The sequence below is a fragment of the Mya arenaria genome, chromosome 5 (genome assembly GCF_026914265.1).
Source record: "Mya arenaria isolate MELC-2E11 chromosome 5, ASM2691426v1".
Taxonomy (NCBI): Eukaryota; Metazoa; Mollusca; class Bivalvia; order Myida; family Myidae; genus Mya; species Mya arenaria.
Genome location: NC_069126.1, coordinates 57,707,808 through 57,719,828, shown reverse-complemented (window position 1 = coordinate 57,719,828; position 12,021 = coordinate 57,707,808). Strand labels below are relative to the sequence as shown.

Sequence of the window (12,021 nt, the reverse complement as noted above, 5' to 3'; positions counted from 1 at the left end):
TATATTTGCAGTAGTTTCTTGCGATCATCGCGTATTGGATAAATAGCTGGTATGCATTAGCCACATGGTGCATTAGTTCCCTCCCTTATTTTGTACAGTGGTATTTTAACAAACATAAACAAAGGCGGAAATGTGATCATTTGATGATTCTAAGTTTATAAAACTACCACACGTATGTCTTATTTTGAACGATTTTATTACAAACACAAACACCTTTTATAGATACACCATTTAATAAATAGAGTGCCGACAGTTTAAAGTTTATTTGATACCTTAGTTATATGAACAGAGGAATGTATTGTGATACATTAAGAAATTGCATCTACATTTTGATATGTTTGTAATAAATCACATTGTTTCTTGAAGTAAGCTGCAAAATAATTGTTGTATGCTGGTGCATTTAGATCACAAGTATTTAAGTGAACGACTCTTTAAAGTTGCTTTTCAAAATTGATCATTCATCAAAATATAGTGAATTTGCACACTTAAGGAACTTCCACGGTGCAAATATGGGTGGGGAAATCAAAAAATAAAAAGCTTTGAAAAGGTCATGTTTTATGTAAATTTGTCGTACGATGTTTTTCGGGAGTAAAACAAACATATTAAGGACATGTTTTGGAGAAGTTGACCAAAATTTAACTTAAGAATATTTTATCAGATTTAGGATAAAAAACATTCACATTTTTTGGAAATTAAAGTCTGTCAACATTATATATTTGTTTTTATGTCAAAATGCCCAAGACTGCCTACTCAACAATGTCTTGCGGGTTCATGATACTATATTTTCAAATAAGAAAGATATTCAATGAAATACTGAAAAATGGTGGATAAAATACATTTCCTGGGTACAAATATGCAAATATTTTTTTAAATAGCTGCAATCACCGCAAGGCCGTAAAATATTGTTGATTAGGTAGAACTGAAGATTTTGACACAAAAAACCTAATTATGTGTAAATACATTTTCGAAAAAATACAAATGCTTTTTTGTGGAAATATTATCAAATCTTCTTTCGTACAGTGTGCTAAACGCCTTATTACATTAACATGTTGCAACGGATATATAAATTATGCTTGCTAAATAGTGACCCTTAAAACCTAAAAGAAATTGATTTGTTTTTTAATAATTATTAGTTTTGGTCCTTCAAACGACTTTTGCACCGTGGAAGGCCCTATATTAGGTAGTTAGAAAAAAAAGTTGAAAGTTGAAAATGTGCTAATGTGTTAAATTGAATTACACTGTATTAAATACGCAACACCTTTTAAAGTGTTGCTGTTAACTAAGGTTTAGCCATATACGGATAGTGATAACGAGTATTTCTTTATAATCATTTGTAGTAAATAATCTTCACGCTGATTATTTATATATCAACAGTATAATGGCTGATCAATGATCTGTATCATTTTATGTAAATAAGCGAGAAAGGCAAATATGACCTCAAGACCCCAAATCGCTCAAGGTGTGGCTCGTATGTTCTTTAATAGTGTTGCCCAAATGAACACGCAGCTATTTGACTGATCGAACAGCAATTATTTCACTTGCCTGCTCACATGATCATCGCTAACATGGAATTGTTGACATTTAAGAATGCAGAAATCAAATGTGAATATTCATGTTGTTTGTTGATTCAGTCGAGGGGGCGTGGGCGCTCTGCACATATATACTTCTTTTAATTGATATCAAGAATTGAATGTTCGGTTTGTTTATTCACGCAGTATTGAAAATAATGATGCAAAGAACAGTATTAACCTGTTTCATCATGCTATCATTCATATCCTACGTTAACATTAAACATCCTCACACTCCGCTGCTGGTTGACGATGAGTATGGTTTCCATGACATGTGTTACAATGAGTCCGAGATTCAAACTTCAAATTTGGACTGCTTAGCCGATGGAGGATTTGGGTTGGAGAATGACTATGCGCAGCCACTTTCTTCATCCCAAAACAGCCAACTGCCTTCTGGAAGTTATCAGGTGTGTTCCTTAAAGATTTTTATTATACATGCAGATTGCATCATTATTTGCTATGACTTCTAAGATTTACCCAATGGTGTTACAAACGAGAGAGATATCTTAGTGATTTTGTTGCAAGATTGCGGTTCAGAAGAATACAATCATGTACCTTTCAACTTAATGTACTAACGGTTTGTTAACTAATTATGACTGCATCTTTTTATTCTTTACTCATAATATAATCGAAAAGGAAAGCGCAGATATGTTCTATTATTTTGTGTTACGGTAGTTTTCGAAACATTCATTCACGACTTAATAGTCCCCTTATCTGAAGACAATTTTTGGACGTTTACGATTTCATTCAATATTTATCCGAAAAGCTACAAAAAGAAGCTCAGAAGCAAAAAGGTAAAAAATCTATAAGATTAAAATCAACTCTTTAAGGCTAGTTTCGATTATGAGGTTATCAACTGCATTTACTTAATCAAGCTGAACTCAGTCCACATGCAATTTAAAATGTTATTTGCAATCTTAACTTATTATATGTTTTTAAAGCATAGTATTGACTTTACGTATAAAGCATTAGCCTTTGTGTCGTAGTCGCAATGCAAAAACATACACATTTGGCATAACTCAAGAAACGTTCAAGATAGTTTTGTTAAAAAATATACGTTTTCCGGTTTGATGGTTAAAATGAATACGTCGACGCTACTTTGAATACTGATGTCACCTTTATGCTGTTGACTAACGTCTTCGTTTTAAAACATGATAACGTCATCAGAACTGTGTTAGTACCAGTAGTTAAATTATTGACATTGTGAGGGCATTATATTTTACATTTTATGTGCATTTTAATGAATAATCTTTTTTGGAACATTTGAAGTTTGATTTGTTACTTAAAATGACAGATGGATCGTGAGAAGAATATGGAAAGGACGAGTCTGGGTGGTGTTGGTGACCTGTTTACCCCTACCCAGGAGAAAGCTCCCGCATCCGGTCTGAACATGTCTGCCTCCAGCAGCGACACCTCAAACTCTGTGTTGTATGCTGACATACCAGAACCTCCCAACGGGATCGGCGAGATTTATATGTCCCAAATCTCTTCTAGCAAGAAATCTGCGTGTGACAACCTGGCGAGTGTCCGTGATCTGCTCCGGGTTGAAGACAAGGTCTCTTCCCTTGCTACACAGATTGCGGTCGAGAAACTGACTCACAAACGATCCTGCTCTGTCAGTCGCTCAGGAGTTGCCTGCCTGTGTGGGCTACTCCACAGGTACACATTAATTTTGTCAATTAGCAAGTGATTGAGCTATTGTCATCAATAATTATAGCCCAACTAAACATGGATTTGATTAACGTTCTGGAGAAAGTTATTTGTGGATTTCATAAAAATATGACTGAGTACTTGTTTAGTACAACATTATGAATTTATTTTGGCTATCTTGATTGATTTGACTTTTATAGCAAAGGTGATGTTTTGTACTTCATGCGAATGTTTCTATTTTTTCCTTCTTTATCACTCCATCCAAGTCACTCAAATATAAAAGTCAAAAAAGAGGGCAGAAAATCCTAAATGTGTATTGTCACAAATGCCAAAGGTTACAACAGTGCAGATCATTATTATTTTGTATTCCCATACAAGTTTGACAGTAAAAAGAAGTTTCCATTTTTATGTATTCTTCGTACAGGGTTTAAATATAAATTGAAATGCAAAACCGTGTGCTCTGGTTAACCGAAACTTATTGTGTATTAGTGATTATGGAAGTGTATTGACGCAAAAATTGCATTATGTTTGATGACATTTGTAGTTTGCCATATGACCACTCTATTCCGCCTGTTAACATTGAACGTTCCATTCTGCTTGTTGCTTGTTGCCTGATGGTATGTGTATTAAGCTTCCTATTATTCCTTTGTTTAACAATACATGTCTGTGTTTACAATTTGGGTGATATTTATCGTGTATCAATGGTTGCATCGTACATACTGTGGTTTGTCAATTGTACATCTGAAATGTGTATTTCATCATTGTAACGTTTGTTCTTTCGTGTCTTGTGTGTGAAAATGTATCCTTCTTTCTTGCCTGGCTGCATTCGAAGTTTGTCACAAGATGTTATGACGAAACTGATAGGCAGATGGCGCTTCCTCGTTGTTTTTTACGAAAGGATACGGAAAATGTCGAAAATCTACGATTGTACTAGTACAGGCGCTTAGAGTTATTTCCCTTTGTAGCAAATAAGCCACGATTTCTGGTTTCTCCCACAGGCGTCTGACTCATTGCTTGTCTCTAGAATGTTGATTTATATCATTTGGGGTACATATGATGAGATAAACAACACATCCGAAGATATGTAATGCCTTTGATATACAGGAAAGAAACAAAGTATGTAACTCATACCTATTTACCTAAGTTTTATTTATATGTCAACATAGAAACAATCCATTTTTTATATAGGTGACATGAAAAGAGGAGTCAGTAACATTTGAAATGATATGCGATAGGTTGGTATAACTTAATTACCTTTAGACAAACATGCACAATGCAATGTCCCATTCTCGTTGTGCAAAAGTCGGAAACTGTACAGCGAATTCCAACCATCAATTCGTTTACGTGTAAACTGCACTACACACAAAACTATTTACCGTATTAGTCTTCAAGTTAAATCCACTTTTAAATTTCCTACGAGGCGGCCATTTCCATGACAAGCGCTCAGATGATATCAGCGGCATTACATATGTGTCCAAAATGCTATTAATCAACATTTTAGAGACAAACAATGAGTCAGACACCTGTGGTCATTAGCACTCGTTGTAATAGCGTCAATGGCATTTTTGACTCTGTCCAGAACGGATGACATATCAGCGTGATATGACAGCTGGGTCAAAACAGTAATTATGTACGAGTCAATTGTAACCACGGCCCCCAGGTTCGGGTGTATACCGGGGATAGCCGGGGAAATGGACCGTGTCTTTACCTTCTAGGTGGCCCCGCAGTGGTTTTGTCTTCCCACCAAATATAGCGGGGAATGGGCCTAACCTAGAACGGGGTGCGGGGGCATTTGGCAGGGGTTTCACAAGCAGTTCGTCCCCGCAGAGCGGGGACTTAGCCCAACTTGCCCAACTTAGCCCAACTTGGCTGGACCGAAAGTCAAAGTCCCCGCTATTCCCCGGTCATGACAGTGTTATGTGTGTATGTTAGAATACCTGTACATGTAATGCTTTCAGTAGATGCAGAACATGCGACCCCTATAAATGTTAAATATATTCAGCCGAAATATAAATATACAGCATACGCAAATCACATCAACTTATTGCTATGACCGATTTAGAACAAAGGGAAATAACTGCCATGCATGTAATTCGTTTAACTCCGGACATGTACGGAAACCAATGAATATGCATACAGCGTCCCCTGTTGTCATAATTCGCTATGCATGTTTCTTGGCAACCGCATTATGGTTAGTTCATTTGGCTTGCGTCATTTGGCTGGACTAATTTGGACAATGCTTGGTGATTATTGCACTGTGCGTACTTGTATTTCTATTCGGCCTTCTCAAATTTCGAACTTTATGATAAAAATAAGGAAGTTATGTAGATTGTAACAAAAGATGAATTCATTAAATGATGTTCACAGTTATTTAAACAAAATGAAGTTAGTATGTAATATTGTTATTGGAATAGCTCTAAACAAGATTGGGATTCCAACATGCAGAATGCATATGTCATCATGCGATACGACATGTCATAATACAAATTGTAAGGTTCATTACCCGAACGGAAATGCCATAAAGCATAATACAAATGTCATAAAGCATAATGCAATTTTTGCGTCAATACCCTTCCATAAGTGATCGCCTAGCGATATGAGTGATTCACACGTCATGCACTACCTATACCAATGAAGATGTGTAACTTCTCTGACAAAGGTAAAAACGTTGTTATTGGGCCGTTGTTTTCCAGGCGAGTAAGGAGGAAGTGTGGTGGGTCGTCAGCCCAGTGTCCCGTGGATAAGAAGCAGAAGGGGAAAGCAGTCTCGAAGCCAGTAACAAAACCAGCAAGGTATACTGGATCAGTGGATCATGTTATCAATCTATAATGTCGCTGAATTTGCAACACCTTGTTTTTGTTTTTTATTTTAAGTATTAATACGTGTTTACATAATTCACGTCCTTAATTATTTTATAGAAGAAGAAAAGGTAGAAAGAAGAGGCAGAAGTATCCAGTAAAACCACCAAAAATCTCTAGCAGATATACCAGTAGAAAACCAGCAACATTAAATTCTAGAGCTGCTACACCGAAGAAGAGCCAATCTACAAGAGCAGCTCCAAAGACAGCTAAATCAGCTAAGGAATCCACATCAAAAAAGGGACGATCTACCAGGGCTTCCCCAAAAGCAGCTACCCAATCGAAAGCCCCCACACATAAAAAGGGTCGCTCCACAAGGGCTGCATCTCAACCAGCCACACCGATGAAGGTCGCTGTTACTCAAAGAGGCCTTTCTAGACTCCGTTCAAAGGCTGCTCTGAAAGCTGCTAGCCAAGGTAAATTTTGTATTCCGAAGAAGGTTGTTCAACAAGTGTTGCACCTAAGGAGGCTACCCAAGCCACTGTTTATCCTGTTTTTAAAAACTGTATTTTAGTCAGTGTATTGCCATAACCTGAAAGTTATACATTTTCTGTAAATGTGTGTTTTAACTTAGCAAATGAGCAAATAGATTTAAATGTAAATTTATCTTTTGTTTTGTTTTTAAGGCAAACACAAGGTCGGAGAAAAGAGAAAACCAAGTTCGGTGAAGGCTGCCACCCCGGTCAAAAAAGCAACAAGGTCCAAGAAAAAGACCAGTGCAGCACCGATAAAACGTAGGTGGTATGGCTGCACTGCTAAAACGCTTCCCTGGCTTTCTCCAATTCTTAAATTGAAAAGAAGGGCTTAGTTTCTGTCGTTTTTCATATCAATATTGTTTAAAGTAGTTGATGCCAAGCATAAATAAATGACGTTGGGCTTGTTCTACAAAAACTGTAATTGACGATTATAGCACAATATTTGTAGTATTTTTGAAGATACTGTAGGATTTAAAAAGTGTAAAAGACATAAACCTTGATCAATGACGCAAGTCAAGCAGATTGTTAGCAGGAGCACTTATTCAATTTATCTATTTGATAATGATACCATGTGCTCAAATACAATCCTTTTATTGGTCAACTGATTGTTTGTTTGACAACTGTGCAATTACTGCCGATTTACCGTGCATTTGTCTTGTAAATAACTCAACCGAATATATTCTTAAATATGAACAACACACGCACGCACGCACGGACGCACGCACGCACGCACGCACACGCACACGCACACACGCACACACACACACACACACACACACACACACACACACAAAGCTCGCCTCGAAATGTGATAAATACAGAATAAAAATTTGAAATATGGTCCGAACCTGCAACGTTTTCCCCGTTTACGTTATGATAACGTCTGATGACTGTTACATATATCAGATACCTAATTTAACTCCAAGAAGTGTTTCTTACTCTTCAAGTGTCATTGCAGAAAAAGTGGTGCCCCCGGCTGTGAAGGACCGCTTAAATAGAAGGACGGTCAACTCAAACCCCAAGAAGACTGCAACCGCTGGTAAAGCCAAACCAGCCTCCGGACAGAGAAGAAGTGAACCAGCAGCGAAACCTACCCCGGCTAAGAAAGCAGTTAATAGAACACCAGTTAAACCTACCCCGGCTAAGAAAGCAGTTAATAAAACACCAGTCAAACCAACCCCGGCTAAGAAAGCAGTTAATAGAACACCAGTCAAACCTACCACGGCTAAGAAAGCAGTTAATAGAACACCAGTCAAACCTACCCCGGCTAAGAAAGCAGTTAATAGAACACCAGTCAAACCTACCCCGGCTAAGAAAGCAGTTAATAGAACACCAGTCAAACCAACCCCGGCTAAGAAAGCAGTTAATAGAACACCAGTCAAACCAACCCCGGCTAAGAAAGCAGTTAATAGAACACCAGTCAAACTTACCCCGGCTAAGAAAGCAGTTAATAAAACACCAGTCAAACCAACCCCGGCTAAGAAAGCAGTTAATAGAACACCAGTCAAACTTACCCCGGCTAAGAAAGGAGTTAATAGAACACCAGTCAAACCCCAAAAACATGTTACAAGAGCTCGTCGATAGTTCCTTAGCTATAGGTGTACATCTATAGTACAATGCCGAATGATCTTTACAGACAGTTGTATAACAATAGTACAATGTTTTTACTATTACTCAATCTTTACACAGGAGATGACTGTGTTGATTGTGTTCATACACTTACGTTTACTTGGATTTGAGTACTTGCCGTAGCCATTTACATGCCTATGTAAATTACTAGACGTGATTTTATGACGTTTTCATCATTTTAATGACAAAGAGGATATTAAGTGTTTGTTTTAGTGTATTATCGTAAAATATTCCACCGAGTGAGCACTAAAAGTCAGATTATAAGTTAAAAATGCAGTCTGTATGTGCATGTTAAGAACGTCGTGATATTGTGTCTTTGTTCTTGCTGCACTCATGTTCCATTTAAACAACAGAACGGGTTTATTTTTCAAAACATTGAAAAATACTAAATTGATATTTGTACTGTTTGAAACAGTCTAGTATCATTTTTATTTCCACTAAATAAATCCTAGAAATCACATGAAAACATAAAGTAAATCATGATATTTCATTTCGCATTGTTAAAAATAAAAACATTTCTTATTTCTTTCGATATTGGGTAAATCACGATATGTCATCATTGGCCTTTTCACTTTTTGTGAGCTTTTAAGTAAAGTTTTGTTTTGTCTACGTTGTAATGTTGTCTTTAGTTGTGTGTTTAGATATTTTCATCACTGCTAATTTTGTATGTGCTCATTGCTAAAAAAAATGGATATTGAAGGCGTATGAAATGTATTGAATGTTTATCTTACTGATCATAGACAACAATCTCGCAGCCAAACATCGGGCCAACGAGAGTGACTTAGTATAAGTTATCACAACTTCCTTCACAATCGTTGAAACATAAATGTTCAAAAAAAGTTCATGATCCGAATAAGGGGAACTTCAGTTGTAAATTATACATGTACTTTTTACAAGCGTGTGATCTCACAACTGACACAAGGAAGACTCCACTTATTCTCAACACCTGTACAAATACCGGCATCATAAAATAATCACATACCGAATTGGAATTTATTCTCAAATTTCCAGGATGAATTACAAGGTAAACATGTTCTTGACAAAACCACGTTTCGGATATTGATTGCATATACATTTAAGGTCTTTCTTTGGGGTACATTTGTCACAAGAAGAGAAAAAAACACGATTTCAAAAAAAAGTTGATCTAATTTGTGTTGTATAGGTTGATAAATTCTTAAGAAACAAACTTTCTTTATTACTTTTTTGCCGTCACTTTATATTTTTTAAATCTTTCTTGTTAGTTTCCATGCACAATATGTATTCCAAATAAAATTCATTTTTGCTCATCTAAAAAGCCGCAGTCCCGTTCAAAAATAGCGAATAAATACCCCATTGTATTCAGAGGCCAAAGGACATACGGTTTACTAATTCAGGTAATAAGTCTTTAACGTGCCTCATCTGTTTTTGAAAAACACTTGTATTCATATATTTTTATGTTTTATTGGAGAACCAAAGTTTGTGTCAAGGTGGTTACCAAAAACAACTTAATCGGTATTCCAATTAAATCTTTAAAGTCTTTCTTTTAAGCCTTACTGGTAGCTTGATTTCTCAGCTTTTCACCGGTTTCAATATCGAACGCGACATCGAGAGGCAATTTTGGTTAAACACCGAACATCAGTTCGACTCGTACTATTCCTTTGATTCATGGGGCTTGCAATGCTAAAAGCACACGATAATAGCCACGAACCTTTTCAAATCATGTTTCTGACCTGGTTTGAGCGTCCAAAAAATGCTAGAAGCGATATATTGACGGTCTGTCCGTAGCCAAACGATTGGTACAGGAAGTCCTGCTTGTCATCACATAAGTGGTACTCTTCAACACGCTTGGACACTATCGGACTCAAAGGTACATCCCTGATAAAAGTGCAGAACTGTAGTCATATCACAGTTCAAGACAAAGTTGCTGTACAAGTTGTTCGCAATTGTCTTTGCAGTTGAATTCTTTAGTAGATAAGCCAGTGTGAACCAAGATATTTGCGGGGTAAAATTGCGATTAGATCCAATGGGAAAGTAGATCTTATGGAGACTAGTAGTGCTCTCGCTTTTGTTTGAGTCTTTCTCCGCAATCATCTACCGCATCTATATATTTACTTCAATATCGGCAGTCATATACTCCTTTTTCGGAGTAACGTTCCTCTATCTCCCAAATGACCCAAGTTTATGTGTAGTCTCTGTAATACTTAATACATGTACGACACTTCAGATAGCTATAAGTGTTCACCACTATATTTCTACCAGAAGTTCATCCCTCTGTTTGTTCCTAAACTCTCCCAGTACATTCTGGGTATAATCTCCTTATCATAACAGTAACATCATCTGTACTTATGTTCATAGCCAACAATGTCGCAATAAACGGTGGTGAAAATTTACCAAGTTTCGCATTGACAGCATTATCTTCTACCTTCACTCTTCTTCCCTCTTCTCTTCAACATGAGGGTATCGACTCATATCGTCTACGTTCTCTAGTCCGCTCTTGTCCATTAACTTAAAATTGTATTGTCTATGAACAGCTGCTTATCACTGTTAGTTAGCATCGATCTTCGAGCAGGTAAGTTTACAAGTTAGGAAAGTGTTATCGGCAAGTACGTAGAATTTTTTGTTTTGTTCAGGTATACGAAACATTATTCAATTAAAGCAAAAACAGAATCGAAAAGTATGCTAGATAATTCCTTTCTCATTATCATGTTTCTGATAAAGTATTGTCAATAGTCTTTATTGAGGTTCGTAAAGCTGCTGTTAGAATGCTGTGCTATGGACATCCCTTATAGCATCGTAACGTCTATAGTTGACTTGCCCCAGTAAATTAACATTTTACTGACCGTTTCAAGGCGGTACCTAACAATCCTTGATAAACACACCTATTTGTTTTTTTTATAGAAAATTAAAGAAGTCTTTTTTTAAATGAGATATGGCAAAAACTAGGAAAGCAAATGTTAAAAAACACCTGGTAATTTGAAGTTCAACCATTTACGTTATTACTTATTCAGGATTGTTGGGATAAGAGTGAGGTTGTGCACACAAACTGGTTTAAACCCCCAGTGAATTTACATTTTACTGACCGTTCCAAGGCGGTACCTAACAATTCTTGATAAACATACCTATTTTTATATATAGTATGTATGCACTGTGCTGTTTGTGGAGTTTTATGCTGTTCTTCTATGTTTCTTGTCTGTGATTTTGTGTTCTATGTCTTTGGCGTCTGCCCAGTGCCACTAAACTGGGTTTATGTTTAAACTTTTTGCTACTGAGCTTGTTTCTGTACCTTTTTGCATAAATATTACTATTATTGTTCCGAACAAAAACACATAAAAAGCCCTTGGTGACATTTTTCTGTATTACCTGAAGCTGCTATATATGGTGTCAAGTCAAGTCTATTGTGTCAGGTGAATGCACCTATGGCGTTGTTTTAACGGTGTATTTTTATCAATTTGTACTTCTATCAGGACATCGTCAGTATGAAAATGTTCATACCATCAATCGAAAAAGTTACAACTAAAAATTGATTTATCTAAGGCTGAGTTTTACTGTGATGGTGTTTTAGTTTGAGCTTCTTACTGCTAAGGACTTGTTCTTCTTAATTTCAAAGTTTAATCCCAGGGCAATAATCAAGTACGTATCTGCCTATTGTATAAGTGCAGTGATGCAATGTTATTCGAACCCTTTCAATGTCCAGAAATTAAAAGGTTTCAATATCAATATTCTTGAATATACAGTATTTGTCAGAATGTCTGAAGTTTGTGTTTAACACATACAGATGGTACATACTATACTGAAACAAAACCCTAAACCATGTTGTTTAAGACCATATGATAAAGCAGTTAATGCCGTGGTAAATTACTG

The 12,021-nt window shown here is 36.5% G+C and overlaps 1 protein-coding gene across 7 annotated transcripts; it reads left to right on the top strand.

Annotated features, from left to right (window-relative positions):
* The first annotated feature begins 107 nt into the window (after nucleotides 1-107).
* LOC128235257 (nucleolar protein dao-5-like) lies at nucleotides 108-9,510 on the top strand. 7 transcript variants are annotated; one of them, XM_052950062.1, is made up of 7 exons: nucleotides 108-172; nucleotides 1,716-1,975; nucleotides 2,863-3,227; nucleotides 5,912-6,010; nucleotides 6,137-6,492; nucleotides 6,703-6,810; nucleotides 7,511-9,510. In XM_052950062.1, the coding sequence occupies exons 2-7, from the start codon at nucleotides 1,727-1,729 to the stop codon at nucleotides 8,134-8,136; spliced, it is 1,803 nt and encodes a 600-aa protein (XP_052806022.1). In that variant the 5' UTR covers nucleotides 108-172; nucleotides 1,716-1,726; the 3' UTR covers nucleotides 8,137-9,510. The 7 variants fall into 7 exon arrangements, with proteins under 7 accessions (XP_052806022.1, XP_052806018.1, XP_052806015.1 ...); XM_052950058.1 differs by having other exon boundaries at nucleotides 110-172; nucleotides 1,418-1,975; XM_052950055.1 differs by having other exon boundaries at nucleotides 117-172; nucleotides 1,338-1,975.
* The last annotated feature ends 2,511 nt before the right edge of the window (nucleotides 9,511-12,021 follow it).